This window comes from Camelina sativa, chromosome 14, assembly GCF_000633955.1.
Source record: "Camelina sativa cultivar DH55 chromosome 14, Cs, whole genome shotgun sequence".
NCBI classification, from domain to species: domain Eukaryota; kingdom Viridiplantae; phylum Streptophyta; class Magnoliopsida; order Brassicales; family Brassicaceae; genus Camelina; species Camelina sativa.
In genome coordinates this window covers 19168105-19183651 of record NC_025698.1, presented here as the reverse complement: position 1 = coordinate 19183651, position 15547 = coordinate 19168105, and the positions used below count along the sequence as shown (strand labels likewise).

Genomic DNA, 15547 nt, shown 5'->3' with positions numbered 1-15547 from the left:
TGTAAACACTGTTGTGCTATACACACCCCCACCCACGCAGCTCCATCAAAATGAATTTTACCATCCCAGTTATAGAAATTACTTGATTGCTACCTTCCTCCTGTAAGAATATAAAGCCTATGTGTCTTTTGATTTAATAATAAAGTTCAAGTTTATATTTAACATTGTAAATTCTAATATTAAAGACGACACCGTGATGAATCGGTTTCGATTAATGTATTAGAATTTGAGTGTATTGATAACCCTCTTCCCTTCTCTTAATTATATCATATAAGTAATATATATACATGTATTAAGAGGTGCTATTACGAACCAGTACAACTCTTCAAAGGTGATTGTATATACATGTATATATATGTGTGGCTGTTGAATCATTACTGCAACGGTTTTGTTCTCGTAACGTGAGAAACACTACCACACCAAATACACACCAGAAAAAGAGATTAGTAATCTTCATCAAAGATCACATGAAAGCAATAAGGAGTAAGGGAAGAAAAAAATCAATTGCTGAAGACTTGGATCCATCATCAAGCATAATCAAGCAATGGATCCAGGTTAGTGTTTTCTTCTTCTTTAATAACATGTTTACTAGATTAAGACCCGTGCTAGAGCACGGGTTGAAAATTATTTTATTTTTATTTTAATTTTTATATAAATTATAATTTATGTGATTGTTTTTAAAAGTTTTTTTGGATAAAAAATTATGCAATCAAATCATATGCTAAATATGATGGCATGAAAAAATACACATATTTTGTAAATTTTATATTGTTAATGATTCTAGATAAGTATTCGTGCTATAACACTGGTTAAATTTTATTTTATACAAAATTTTGTATATTTTATATTTCAAAATAAAATTTTAATATGTTGTATTAATTTATGTATGTGAATTTATTTCAACAATGTATATCTACACCATGACTTGAATGTCATTATAAAACATAATTTTGGAAATTTGGTTTTTAAAAAGCGAGTTATTATATTATGAGTAATTTAATATATTTTTATACTTTTTTCTTAATATACTTGGTTTCTTGGTGTTCTTTCACGTTATAGTGACATATTATTGACATTGTTATAACAAATCAATTTAGAGTGTTTATAGTTTCTAACTTTTATATCAACTTTCAATGTTTTTAAAATATTTCAAAATAAATTATTTGAAGTTTATTATATAATATAAAATTATAAAATTCAAGAAAAAAATATGAAATTGAATTTAAATATTCAAATTTTGACCCGTTACTCAGTAAATTTTTTAATTCAATAATTTTATTTTTAAAGAATAATATTACTAAAGCTTGAATAGTTTATAGATTGAACAATTTCTATTTGTTTTTAAAAATTCAACTTATGGTATATCCAGAAATAAAACTAATTTTAATTATAATAAATAATATGATAATTTATTTGTTTTACAAAATAGACTCATAGATAAAAATGAGAGGTGAAGTATAATGATAATTAACCAATTAATATGTTAAGTTAGATATCAAATGATTTTCTTTGATGAATAATTTAATAAAGGAAATTAATGATTTAAAATGATTATTTAGTCTTTACGATTTTTGGAAACAATGTGCTCTAGTAATAAAATTTTCCAAAAATAAATTAAGGTTGCACCCACTATTTAACTTGTAACCAATTAATCTATAACATATTGTAATCAACTTATTAAAATTATATAGTCTATGAAACAATGTTGTGTAGTTCCGTTTTATTATAAAGGGGATGTTTGAATTAGATCTAATCTAGATGATCTCTGAATTTATATTTGGTATCTGAGCAAACTAGATTTATTTAGAGGAAGGTATTCAAATGAGGATTTTGGAGGATTTTGGTTTTTAATTAAAATCATCTGTTATTCAACTTATGATTTTTAAATCACTATCCAAATCCAATGTTATTCAATTTGGAATTTCTATAAAATCATTCAAAACCACTCACAATATCTTGTTATTCAATCAATAATTTGTCAAAATCATATAGAATCAACTGTTATTCAAAATCTAACTTTTTTAAAATAGAAAACCAAAACACAGATTTTAGGAGACTTTTGAATACATTCTTACATGGGAAATCCAATAGAAAAAATCACACCTTAAGAGGTATTATTTTGTTTTTAAAAAAGAAATAATCAAAACATGTCCCTATGTGGTGTCGTTTATCCTCCGGAACTCTTATGCGTGCTTGGGAGCACATCAGCCATGTTCATTCTGTGGAGAGAAAGATGAGTCAAGAGATCACCTCTTCTTTGCTTGTCCATTCACCTTCACCGTATGGTCTGAGCTGATTACTCTTAAATTACACAATGGGAGACCTGACTGGTGGTGTATTAAAAGACTTCTTCTCACGCTTAGGTAAACTCTTCCTTAAGTCTTGCCACAATCTTAAATTAGGTTCGCTTAGGCTAGAGAGAGAAAGAAAAACTCTGAACGTGATCATGCTTTTCAGGGATATCGAAACTGTGGTTCAAGCCAGCTTACAACCCTTACACCGAGCCAAGTATGGAAATTTTCAGCTACCATGAAGGTATAGGGAAGTGGGTGGAGATTGGTAACTCGGGAATGTTCAGACCCAAAATGCTTCTTCCAATGGGTCTCCCGGAAGATGTTAGAGTAATTGCTTGGGGTCTTTCTCTTGAAAGCTAAGAATTTTTAATTTCCCTCAACATTTCAGGGTCGTTCGTTGCTGATTCTTTCTTGGTTTTTTGTTCATAAACCAGACCGACAATGATATCCGAGATTTGTTTGGACACAAGGTAACCAAGAGATCTTTACTTCTTCTGACTTCTTTGTATAAACATCCTCTTCTTTTTGATTCAAGTTGATGCTCCTTCTTTCAAGTTGATGCTCCTTAACTTTTATTGGTACTAGACCGGATCTCTCATATTGTGTGGGAATTTTGAGTAGGTATACGCAGAGTCCAAGAGTATCACACGGTGCAGCATTGAAACAGTGTTTGACGTACTTGAGAGGAACTGTAGGCATGTGATTATTTTATGAGAGATCGAGAGTACCTAAACTAGTTGGTTACAGTGACTCTAGTCATAGTGGTGATCTAGTTGATGGAAGGAGTACTTATGGACATATTTTCTATTTTGGGAACAGTCCGATCACATGGTGTTCAAGAAATCAAGATGTTGTGGCTTTGTCATTTTGTAATGCTGAGTTTATGGCAGGGACTGAAGCTGCAAAACAAGCAATTTGGCTGCAGGATTTGTTGGCAGAGATCATTGGGACTTCGTTTGAGAAGGTCATTATTCGAATTGACAATGAATCAGCAATTGCATTAACAAGGAATCCGATGTTCCACGGACGTAGTAAGCATATCCACCGTCGATACCATTTCATAAGGGAGTGTGTTGAAAACGGACAAGTAGAGGTGGAGCATGTTGCAGGTACTAATCAAAAGGCGGACATTCTCACCTAGGCGTTAGGAAGAACCAAGTTTAAAGAAATGAGGGAGCTCATGGGAGTTGAGGACTTGGCAGCATTGGAGTTCAAGCTTAAGGAGGAGTATGTTGGATTAAGCTTCAAAAGACCTTGAAGTTATCCTAAACCTATTTGGAATTAAGTTTCTTGAGGGATAAGGACTTGGAGTTGTTTAGGAGTTCTCTACACATACATTTCCAAATAGGGTTAAGACTAAAAGGTTTTTCTGGTGTTATAAATATGGATGCAATTGTGTTGCAGAACATATAAGTTTTACAAGAGAGATTGTAGTTTGAGAGATTGGGAGAGCCTTAGGTTTTGAGTTATTTTGCTAAGGATTAAATAAAGAGAGCAAGTTCTTTGTTTATTTTTCATTCTTCAAGCTAAAACTTTGTGATTCTATAGTACGTACCTCATTTATTTGCAGATCAGCCAATTTAGAGTAGTTGATGGCATCCGTTGTATAAAACCGACTAATTGATAATCTTTGTATTAAACCAATATGCGGTTTAAAAGTACCCCATCCATAAACGTACCTTTGATGAACAATTGAAGATTTGTTACAGGACACATCTGAAGGATGTGATACAACTTACAAGGATAATATGCAATCAGTTCTGCCCATGGCATGGGACTCTACGAATACATTGAGTTAGACGAACAATTCGCTGGTATGTTTAACCATGGTATGTCAGAATCTTAAGTGTTTAGAAAATGTGCATACAGTCACTGTTTTATTGTTTCAACGGCACTAAACGAAAACCAAAAACAAAAGAAAATGAAGAGACATCTCAACGACCTCGTCTTAATTAGTGTTTCTCGTTTTTATCATCGCCGTGGAATTGGGGAAGGGACAGAATACGACAATCCAAGTGATTAATGTTGAGGTTGTGACTGATGTTGGGACAACTGCCTCCAACTTGAGCTTGCTCGCCATTAACATGTCTCTCTCAGACTTTTACTCTACTCGTCCAGAATCTCGTACCAGGCTTCTTCTTAACTTTGCCGACTCGAGGGACGATGTTGTTGGCGCTGCAGCAGCTGGTATGTTATCTCTGTAATGATTTGATTGTTTCTTTACGTAATCGTGAAAGGCAAATGAAAGCAAAATATTTCGTTTGTTTGTATTTTGCGTTTCCACGTTACTATATATATTATAAAATCTAAAAAGGGTTTATATAGTTCAGAACTGTGAATTTTCTTTCTGAGTCAAAACTCCCTGCTTCATTGGGAAACCTTGCTTATCACAACCACCCATGATCTTGAGAACGTAACCCTTGAAGTCCTGCAATAACATTTCATAATATTATAATTCCATCATCTGTTTAAAAGAGATAAAATCACAATCAAAGATAGACGAAATCTACGCACCTCGCCCAACGCATCTCCACTGACTTCTTAGAGAGTCTTTTGACTCTCTTGTCGAAAAACGCACGTCTGCATCAACATAAGCCAAGCTCAATACTATATACTATAATCTAGACATGTTTTTGAGCAGATACGAAGCTTAACTTTGTATTAATATTGAACATAGACGGAACATACGAAAATATATAGAGCAATTCGCAACAATTTTTTTGTAACCTAAGAGCTACCAATTTCCAAGTGATATCTACAAGCATGAATCAACAGATCTAGAGAACCTATCGCGAAATCTACAAAAATGAGTAAAGATGAATACAATAGAGCAAAATCTTACAGTTTCTGGTCATCGACGATCTCGAGCTTCTTCTGGCAACCAGTGGTTGGATTTGCAATGTGGAACTAAAACACAGAAACATGAAAAGAGAAGCAAAACAAGAGACGAGAAACGAATTAGGAAAATGTAGACTCTGCTCGCCGTCACATACCTTCATCTTCTCAGGCGCTTAGGGTTTCTGAGCTAGCGAGAGTAGCAAATTCATACGAAGAGGCAAGGTTTATTTGGTTTCTTTTTTATGGGCCGTTTGGCCCATTCATCTTTTTTTTTCTTCTTCTTAATTTGATGATGAAATAATAAAGTCAAAATGACAAAACATGGTGTATACTTTCTCTGTCTTTATATATACCGTAGGAGTATTTTTACTTACATAATTTTGAGTTCAAAGTATTGTAAAAAAAAATTTAATATTTTGCATTTCTAGGATCTGTCTAAAAAAATTAAGATTAACTTAATTCAATACATAGACTGAAGAAAAAATTTGTAAACTCAATTTTGTTTTGGTTTTGAATGATCGCATTTATTTTATCTTATTAGTCTGCCCTAATAATAGAATTTTGTAGACAAAAAGTGTGAACAAAAAAAGAAGAAATAGAAATAGAACTTTAATAAATTGTATGATTTATTAATTAATCCGTTACATCCGAACGAAAGAGAGGAAAATATAAATATAACTACATATTGAACAAAATTTTTCCTAAACCCAAAACAGAGGTTACAAAAATGACTTTATTTTCATACTTGATTCACGATGATGTTTTATGGCTATTGTCTTCTCCTCTCTGTGTGCCAACGGCTTTGTTAAACGACGTCTATGGTTCAGCAATTTTTATACGAGACATAATGTTTTAGTTTCGTTTCATTTTGATGGACAAAAATAAATCACGTAAAAAGAAAGAGTTGAACACGTTCCAAGATTTGAAAATAAAAAACAAAATCATCAACTGAAAAGTTATACTCTTGCTGAAATCCTTCAACCATCCCTCGTTGATATATTATCTGACCACTTGGATATGTCCTGGTCATCCTGACACACTACGCCTAACAAATTATAATTAAGGTTTGGTTATACCATATGCTGTATCTTGTGTCATTAATTAAAGTATCATCCTTTAGCTCATTGATATATTAGTTACTTCTTCCTCATTGATCTCTGGTGTCACTTCTTCGTTTGCCTAACATCACCCAAACCAACCAAGAAGCTTAATACCGAACTGTTTTATGCAATTAGGTTTGCTATTAATATATATTGCTAGCAAAAATATATATATATATATAGCTAGCCTCCACTGGGAACTACGTCTTTCATAGATTGTCACGTGGGTTGTTCCTTGCTCGGCTAGAGATCTCATACCGAATTCCGAAACCCTTGCATGCAGCTAGAGATTTCATTTTAATAATTTATGATGGCGGTTCACAATTTATCCCTCGTCAAGTCTTTATGAATTACATTATTTCCATATATATATATATATATATATATATATATATAAAAATTTGACATATTTATATATAAATCGATGCAAGCAAAATTTAGATATTGTTCAGCATAAACAATTTTAGACATAGGGTAATATTTTTAGACTGATATATATCAGATAATGTTTCTTAAAAATAAAAATATTAGGCAAAAATCTGTAGTCATACGTACATGGGTCAGGGTCACCAAATCAAAAAGTCGGTACACTTGGTTTTGAGATATCTCCCTATAAAATGGTGCAATAAGTCTAACTGTTAACCATCCTATCTTCCCATCTCTGCCTTCTTCAATTTTATTTCCAACCAACAACAGCAATGGAGAACCATCTTCAAGAGCCCTTAACCACTTACTCTAAACCGGGTCTAACCAAAGAACAAGAACAAGTTGCCGAAGAAATGATGAGCTTGCAAGCGTTGAGGATCACGAACTCATTGGCTTTTCCTATGGTTTTCAAAGCTGCCTTGGAGCTTGGCGTCATCGACACAATTGTTGCTGCTGACGACGACGTATGGCTCTCGCCTTCCGAAATAGCTTTTGCTCTCCCTACCAAGCCCACCAACCCAGAGGCGCCAATGTTGCTAGACCGTATGTTACGGCTACTCGCGAGCCACTCGATATTGAAGTGTCGTATAGTTGAAACCGGAGAAAACGATCGAATCCGAAAGACCCAAAGGGTATATGCAGCTGAACCAGTTTGCACGTTTTTCTTAAACCGTGGTGACGACTCGGGTTCCCTCATGTCCTTGTTCAAGTTGCACCAAAGCGAAGTATTTTTCAAAACTTGGTACGTACCTCATTATTTGCCAATCAGCCAAATTAGTAGTTGATCCTCAATTATAACAAACCGGCTAATAACCTTCTTATTAAACCGCCAATATACAAAAAAGTACTATCTATACACGTCCTTTCAGTGAACAATTGAAGATTTGTTACAAGACACATCTGAAGGATGTGATACAAGAAGAGAAAGATGCATTCAGCTCTGCCCATGGCATGAAACTCTTCGAATACATTGGGTTGGACGAACAATTCGCTGGTATGTTTAACCAGGCAATGTCAGAAACTTCTAGCATGATCATGAAGAAGATTTTAGAAGTTTACAAAGGATTCAAAGATGTAAATACTTTAGTTGATATCGGCGGAGGACTTGGCACCACACTAAATCTTGTCACTTGCAAGTATCCTCAAATTAAGGGTATCAATTTCGATTTAGCAGGGGTTTTAGCCACTGCTCCTTTGTATCCAGGTACAACAGAGTAGATCATTAGTCTGACATGTTGAAAATTGAAGTGTTTTCCAAAAAAAATCAAAAAAATACTTTTTCAGTTTTTTAAAATCCTACTAAAAATATGCTATAGGAGTGGAACATGTATCCGGAGATATGTTTATAGAAGTTCCAAAAGGGGATGCAATCTTCACGAAAGTAAGTAAACTGCATTTAAATGAAAAAGGCTAATACTTTTATGATTTAAACAGTTCATTCACAAACTAAGTTGAATAAATTGCTGGCAGTGGATATTACATGACTGGAACGACGAAGATTGTGTAAAGATACTAAGAAACTGTTGGAAGAGTCTTCCGGAAAAGGGAAAATAGGTAATCGTTGACATGGTTACACCAACGGAACCAAAGAGTGACGACTTTTTCTCTAACATAGTCTTTGGCATGGACATGTTGATGTTAACACAATGCTCGGGTGGTAAAGAGAGGTCGTTTTCACAGTTTGAAGCTTTAGCCTCTGCTTTGGGTTTTCATAAATGTGAAATAGCTGCTCTCGCTTACACATTTTCTGCTGTCGAATTCCACAAATAGATTCAGAGTTTACAACGAAAACAATAATAAGCAATACTTGATTTCGTGGGAGGAGATTATAATTTAAATAAACGTTTCTCTTCAATGGTTTTTTAATAATATATTTAAATTGTTTGTAATGAAGATTTCTGCTATTGGTTGTTTGTTCTTCTTTCAAGGTTGTGTTGATCATTTTACAGTTGGGACATTGTCTCTATGCTAAATTAATATTTGGGAGTGTTTCACGACAAAAATAAAAAAATAAAAAAATATTCTAGAACCTCTAACTTGATATATACATTATCCAATATGAAGATGACTTCTTTAGCTTGATTCCCTCGTTGGCCTTTGATCAAAATTAGTATTATTGAATCTGTATCGATAATTCTTTTTTACAGCCACCAAAATTTTATTATACATATATAATTGAAAATTAAAAATAATAAAAAGACAAAAAAGGAAGGAAGAAAAACATAAAAACAAAGGAATAAAATTAAACAAAATATAAGATATATCTAATAAAATATATAATCACACTATTGCCATGAATTTTTAACTCATGCAAGAACATAAACAAAAATATATATATATATATATATATATATATATATATATATATTGAGATATGGTAGATGATGATGTGAGAATGGTTATTTATAGAATTTCAAAGGATGGAAGTTATATTTCTAAAATATTTTATTATACATATGTAATTGAAAATTAAAAATAATAAGAAGACAAAGAAGGAAGGAAAAAATACATAAAAACAAATAAATAAAATTGAACAAAATATAAGATAAATCTAAAAAAATATATAATTACACTCTTACCATGAGTTTTCAACCCTTGCAAGAACATAAACAAAACCAAGAAAATATTTAGAATTTGAGGATATGGTGGACGATGATGTGAGAGTGGTTATTTATAGGATTTTAAGAGATGAAAGTTAAATTTCCAAAATAAATTAATTAGAGGAGTTACAATTATAATTTATAGTGTTTGAATGAAAATGAATGGAAAATAGTCAATTCATAATTTATGTAATTTCAGTTACAATATAGTAGTAAAGTGTAGATTTCACTACAAGAAAACGCGGCGAGTTCGGACGGATTTTCTGACGAAAGATCCGTAGGAAATTTCCGACAGCTTTCCAAGAGGTTTCCAACATATTTCTGAGGAAATTCTGAGGAAACGACGTCTCTCAGAAAACCCTCTGAAATTTGTTATTCTGTCGGTAATATCTTGGAAATTTCTCACGAAAACCAGGTCGTCGAAAAATTGTCGGAAATATTTCAAAATTTCCGACAGCTTTCCGAGGGAAAGAAGAGCGTCGGTATCTTCTAACAGATTTCCAACGGATTACTGAGAACTTTGCGATTTTATACGTTGCGATTATATCCGTTACGATTATATCTGTTGCGATATAGCCTTTGCGAATATATCCGTTGAATGTGACCGTTAAAATTTAAAAAACCCTCGGAAATCCGTTGGAAATCTCTTGGAAATTTTGTGTATATATATTCAAGTTATGATTCACTTGTTTGGTAAACGAAAATATACACAATACCAACAATAACGTCTTCTTCAGATCCTTATGGTTATTTTCGTTCATGGGATGGATAAACCTAGATACAATGAAGAGACAAGCAAACTTACAGAAGAGTTCAAGGAAGGTCTTAGACAATTCATGTTATTCGCGTCAAACCAGAGCATAACGCGAGAAACATGTACTATGTCTTGTCCTTGTCCAAAATGTCAGAATTATAAAAATCCGGAGGTATCATTAGTAAAGAAACATTTGTTTAGGGATGGATTTATGCCGGGTTATAAGATATGGTTTTCGCATGGGGAAAGTGAATCAATGGTAGATTATGGCAGTACTAGTCAACATTGTACTCCGGGTAGTGTAGAAGAACCATCGATAGAAGTAGATGTAGGTACATTTCAGATGGTGAACGATGCGTTTAGGGAAAATACGCCCTCATTAATTCAGGATGGAGATAGAGTAGAACAGCCGAATTTAGAAGCCCGAAGATTCTTTGATATGTTAGATGCGGCAAATATGTCATTGTATGATGGTTGTAAGAAGGGTCATTCACCATTATCATCTACAAGTAGGTTGATGGGCATAGACGGATTGGAATTTATCAGAGGGTTGTGTGGATGCGAGTACTGATTTTGTGAAAGAAATTTTGCCAGAGAATAATCTTTCACCAGCTTCGTACTATAAGGTGCAGAAACTCGTAGCTGGACTTGCTTTACCATATCAGGTGATAGATGTGTGCAGTGATAATTGTATGATTTATTGGAGAGAAGACAAAGGCCGCACTTCATGTCGTTTTTGTCGTAAACCTCGGTATCAGGACACAAGTGGAAGAGTTCCCATACCATATAAAAAAATGTGGTATTTACCGTTAGCAGAGAGGTTGAAAAGATTGTATCAGTCAGAGCGTACAGCAGGAGCAATGTGATGGCATGCAGAACATACATCAGACGGTTTAATTACGCACCCATCAGATGTAGAAACATTGAAACATTTTCAGTCACTCTACCCTGGCTTTGCGTATGAGCCAAGGAACGTTTATCTTGGTTTGTCTACAGATGGTTTTAATCCTTTTGGGAAACATGGGAGGCAATATTCCTTGTGGCCAGTTATCGTGACACCATATAATTTGCCGCCATCTTTGTGTATGAAACGGGAGTTTCTTTTTCTCACCATTCTTGTTCCAGGTCCAGATCATCCGAAGAAAGCACTTGATTTTTTTTTGCAGCCATTGATATATGAGTTACAAATGTTATGGGAGCATGGTGTAGAAGCGTTCGATGTTTCAATGAACCAAAATTTCAACATGTGGGATGCTTATGTGGACTATAAGCGATTTTCCAGCCTATGGTATGTTATCTGGATGGACAACGCATGGACGATTAGCTTGTCCGTATTGTCAAGATAACACCGATGCAATTCAGCTGAAACACGGACGTAAAACGAGTTGGTATAATTTTCACAGACGATGGCTCCCTGAAGACCATCCTTATCGTTGGAGCACCACATTATTTAAAAAGAACAGACAAGTCTTTGATAGTCCACCTCCTGAGTATTCTGGCGAAGAAATTTTGAATCAGTTAAGAGATTTTGGTGCTGAGAAGACAGTGGTTTGCGGTGGTAATGGGCACGATATTGTTGATGGATATGGCGATCATCTCAACTGTCACAAGTTTAGTACATCTCAACTGTCACAAGTTTAGTATCTTCTTCGAATTACCATTTTGGAAGGATCTTTTGTTGAAGCACAATCTTGATGTCATGCATACAAAAAAGAACGTTTTCGATAATCTCATGAACACCGTACTAAATGTTCCAGGAAAGACAAAAGACAATTTGAAGTCTAGATTGGACTTGCCTGATATATGTTCTCGAAGAAAACTTCACCAAATGGGAAAGCACCAACCCCTCGATTCCGATTAGATGCATCTTCCAAGGAAGCATTTTTAGAGTGGATTATGATGCATGTCAAATTTTCTGATGGGTATGCATCTAATCTTCGTAATTGCGTGAATGTGGGAAAAGGGAGGTTTCAAGGAATGAAAAGCCATGATTGTCATGTCATTATGCAGCGCCTCCTTCCATTTGCCTTTCAGCATCTTCTACCACATGATGTACACAAAGCAATTGCAAGTATTTTGTCATAGAAATTCTTTAACTTTTATGCCTAATTATCAATGTTTATTAATATCTTAACATTTCATGTTATAATATATGCAGTTATAAATGTGTTCTTTCGAGATTTATGCACAAGGACGCTTACAGTAGAAGGGATACATAACTTGGAGCAAAATATACCGGTGATCCTTTGTAACCTTGAGAAGATTTTTCCATCGTCTTTTTTTGATGTTATGGAACATCTTGCAATTCATCTCCCACGAGAGTTATCACTTGGCGGTCCTATTCATTATCGATGGATGTATCCTTTTAAGCGCTACATGGGCACTCTTAAGAAGAAAGTTAAAAATTTGGTGAGAGTCGAAGGTTCTATTGTAGCACAAAGCATCAACGAAGAAACTGCACACTTCCCGGAATATTATTTTTCGAAACACGTCCAAACAAAGATGCGAAAACCTGCTCGACATGATGACGGTGGGGAGACACCTTTTTACCCTGTACAAGTCCCAAATATATTTTCTCAAATTGGTCGATTAAGTGGAAAAACTAAGAAACGAAGGCTTACAGAGGAAGAGGTACAACACTTGCACATGTACATAATCACAAATTGTGAAGAGCTTATAGAGTATTAGAGGTAAAAAATTTACAATTGAAATTCTAATTCATTTTTATTATATTTGAAATTGCAAATTTATTTATCCTCATGTTAATTAATTTATAGGATTTACTTGGACCAAGTACGCTTTACATATCCAGACATGAGCGAGGATGAAGTTCAAAAACTCAAGCAGGCTGAATTTAGTCGTTGGATAATATTCTACGTAAGTTTTTTCTTATTTAAAATTTTTTAGTAAATATTTTTTCAAATTAAAGTTATTTTATTTTTTTTAATATTTTCTAAAAAAATATTTCTATAGGTAACAACAATGTCTTCTAAAGGGCAATCATTTCCTACATGGTTATTGGAGTTTGCTAATGGGTCTTTATATGTTGCGGAAGCGTATCCCATGTATTGTACTCGTGGGTACGCATTCAAGATTCTTAGACCCAAAACGACTAGGCCAAGTTGTGATTATGGTGTGTCGGCACAATCTGGTGATCTTGTATACTATGGTGTCCTTCGCAAAATCTTAGAAGTTCGTTATCCAGAGATGATCAATTTACGGTGCATTGTTTTCTCATGTGATTGGTACGATCCAATTGTTGGGTCTGGTGTGAAACATGACGAATTCGGTGTCACAACATTACATTTGAGAAAGAGCTCCAGGAATATGATCCATTCATTCTCGCTTCACAAGCCCATCAAGTATGCTACATTAGATATCCACGGGTAACTGCAGCAAACGACCCTTGGATCACAGTGATGTCAGTAAATCCTAGAGGAAGGATTGTTGGGTTTTCTGATGATAGTGAGCATGAACCAATGCAGCAAAACTCATTGGGTACCATAGGAGCGGTTGACCACTCTCTAGAAATTGATCTTGTCGTTGATTTCACCAACTTTGTAGATGACGAGGTTTACGATGATTCTGAGGAAGAGAGTGGAGAATTTGAGGATGCTTATGATTCAGACAATTCTGAATATTCATCAGATGAAGAAGACGAAGAATAAATTGTATTAATTTTATTTTATTCCATTTTCATAATCATGTATTTATAAAAAACATGGAAATAAATTTTAACTCTTGAAGTTTTCATATAATGTTTTCATAAATTTAAATTAGCAATTATATATATAATTTGGTATGTATTTGTACATTTATATTTAAATATATATATATATTAGTCTCGGTATACAGACGGATAACCAAGTAGACTAATATGGTCTCGCAAATCCGTCGGAAAAATCCTCAGAAATCCGTAAAAAATTTCAGAGGGCTGCCCGAGGGAAGACGAATGTGGTCAGATTTAAGGAAAAACACTTGTTTCCTAGGAAAATCCTCGGATGCTCCTGGCATTATTTACTCTTGACTTTTGGACTTTCCATCACTCAGAGGCCTAGACCTAGAGTTTTTATTGGCTCCTCATCAGACCTAAGTTTGCATGCCATAATGTTGGCTCCTCATCGGGCCTAAGCCCGCATGCCATAATATATAAGGAAAAATCCAATACTCATCTCTCGGGTTGCCACCCTACAGCGCACCCTCGGATTGTCATCCGAAGCCGATATACCAACCATACTCCCAAATCACAAAGTCTCAGAATATGGCAGTACTAGGAGAACCTAGGTTCCCCAAGAGTCGCGAGAAAACAATTCTGAACACGTCTGAGTCCTATCCCTATCCAGGTTTCCTTCCCGTGGCTCGCGTAAGACATCTCAATGTCCTACCAACCACATATCCCCTCACTGGAATACCTCATGACCACACATGGATCATCTCACTGCCACAAGGGCCGCCACAAAGACCAAACAAATGTCCTAAACAGGACCGCCACCAAGGCCAAACAAATTTCCTAAACAGGACCGCCACCAAGGCCAAACAAATTTCCTAAACAGGACCGCCACCAAGGCCGAACAAATGTCCTAAACAGGACTGTCACAAAGACCATCTGTCCTGAAGGACCGCCTAAACAGGCACTCTGGCTAAACAGCCCGCCACAAAGGCCACACATCTGGCTAAACAGCCCGCCACAAAGGCCACACATCTGGCTAAACAGCCCGCCACAAAGGCCACACAATATCTCAAAAGACCGCCACTAAGGCCACACAATGACTAAAAGTCCGCCACAAAGGCCTCACAAGCCCCTCCAAGGCCCTCTCCACTAAAATGGACAAATTTTTAACTCACATAAAACTTTCCACTTTTACCAATTTCCACTTTTGGAAACTTCTAATTCAGGAAACTTTCCTCCAAAAAACCCCGTCTCACGGAAACTTTGTACCACAACCAACCACTCCAAGCAACCAAGTAAACAAGAGAGATGGGCTGGAATACTCCATTTCCGCTCCAGCCACGGATTACAGATGGGACCAGGCTAGACAAGCTCAAGTTGCAGCTTACTTCTCATACCACTTCTTAAACCTTGCCTTCATCCTCGCCTCAGGCTCCCAAGTCTGCTCCTCAACACCATCACAGTCCCAAAGGACTCTCATCAAAGGAATCATCTTCTTCTGAAGTTCCTTGATCCTCCTCTCGAGAACCCTCACTGGTCTCGCCTCCAAAGTCATGTTGGGCTGAAGATCCTCAGGAATCTTAGCCAACAACTGATCATCCTCACAGAGACACTTCCTCAACATAGAAACATGGAAAACCTTATGGAATGCACGCATAACCTCACGTAACTCCAGTCTATAAGCCACTGGTCCAACACGCTCAATCACTGAACGGACCCACATACCTCAGACTCAACTTAGTCTCAGTCAATGACCTGTTCAGACCCCGCAACATGGCCATCTTGAGGTACACTCTGTCTCCTACCTGAAACTCAAGATCTCTCCTCCTCCTATCGGCATAACTCCTCTGCCGATCCTGAGCCTC

At 35.5% G+C, this 15547-nt stretch overlaps 1 protein-coding gene and 1 long non-coding RNA gene across 2 annotated transcripts; one reads left to right on the top strand and one right to left on the bottom strand.

Annotated features, from left to right (window-relative positions):
• Window positions 4539-5327, bottom strand: LOC104741994. Its single transcript, XR_760410.2, has 4 exons — window positions 5288-5327; window positions 5137-5201; window positions 4809-4874; window positions 4539-4722 (listed from the first exon to the last, which is right to left on the bottom strand). It is a non-coding gene; the product is annotated as an uncharacterized LOC104741994 (long non-coding RNA).
• LOC104741993 (indole glucosinolate O-methyltransferase 4-like) lies at window positions 6886-8636 on the top strand. Its single transcript, XM_019235854.1, has 4 exons — window positions 6886-7400; window positions 7504-7862; window positions 7975-8039; window positions 8129-8636. The coding sequence occupies exons 1-4, from the start codon at window positions 6931-6933 to the stop codon at window positions 8210-8212; spliced, it is 978 nt and encodes a 325-aa protein (XP_019091399.1). The 5' UTR covers window positions 6886-6930; the 3' UTR covers window positions 8213-8636.

Coding starts and splice junctions, on each gene's coding strand:
- LOC104741993 (XM_019235854.1), top strand. CDS start 6,931: ATGGAGAACCATCTTCAAGAGCCCTTAACCACTTACTCTAAACCGGGT. Junction 7,863..7,974: donor CACTGCTCCTTTGTATCCAG/GTACAACAGAGT, acceptor AATATGCTATAG/GAGTGGAACATGTATCCGGA. Junction 8,040..8,128: donor GGGATGCAATCTTCACGAAA/GTAAGTAAACTG, acceptor AATTGCTGGCAG/TGGATATTACATGACTGGAA.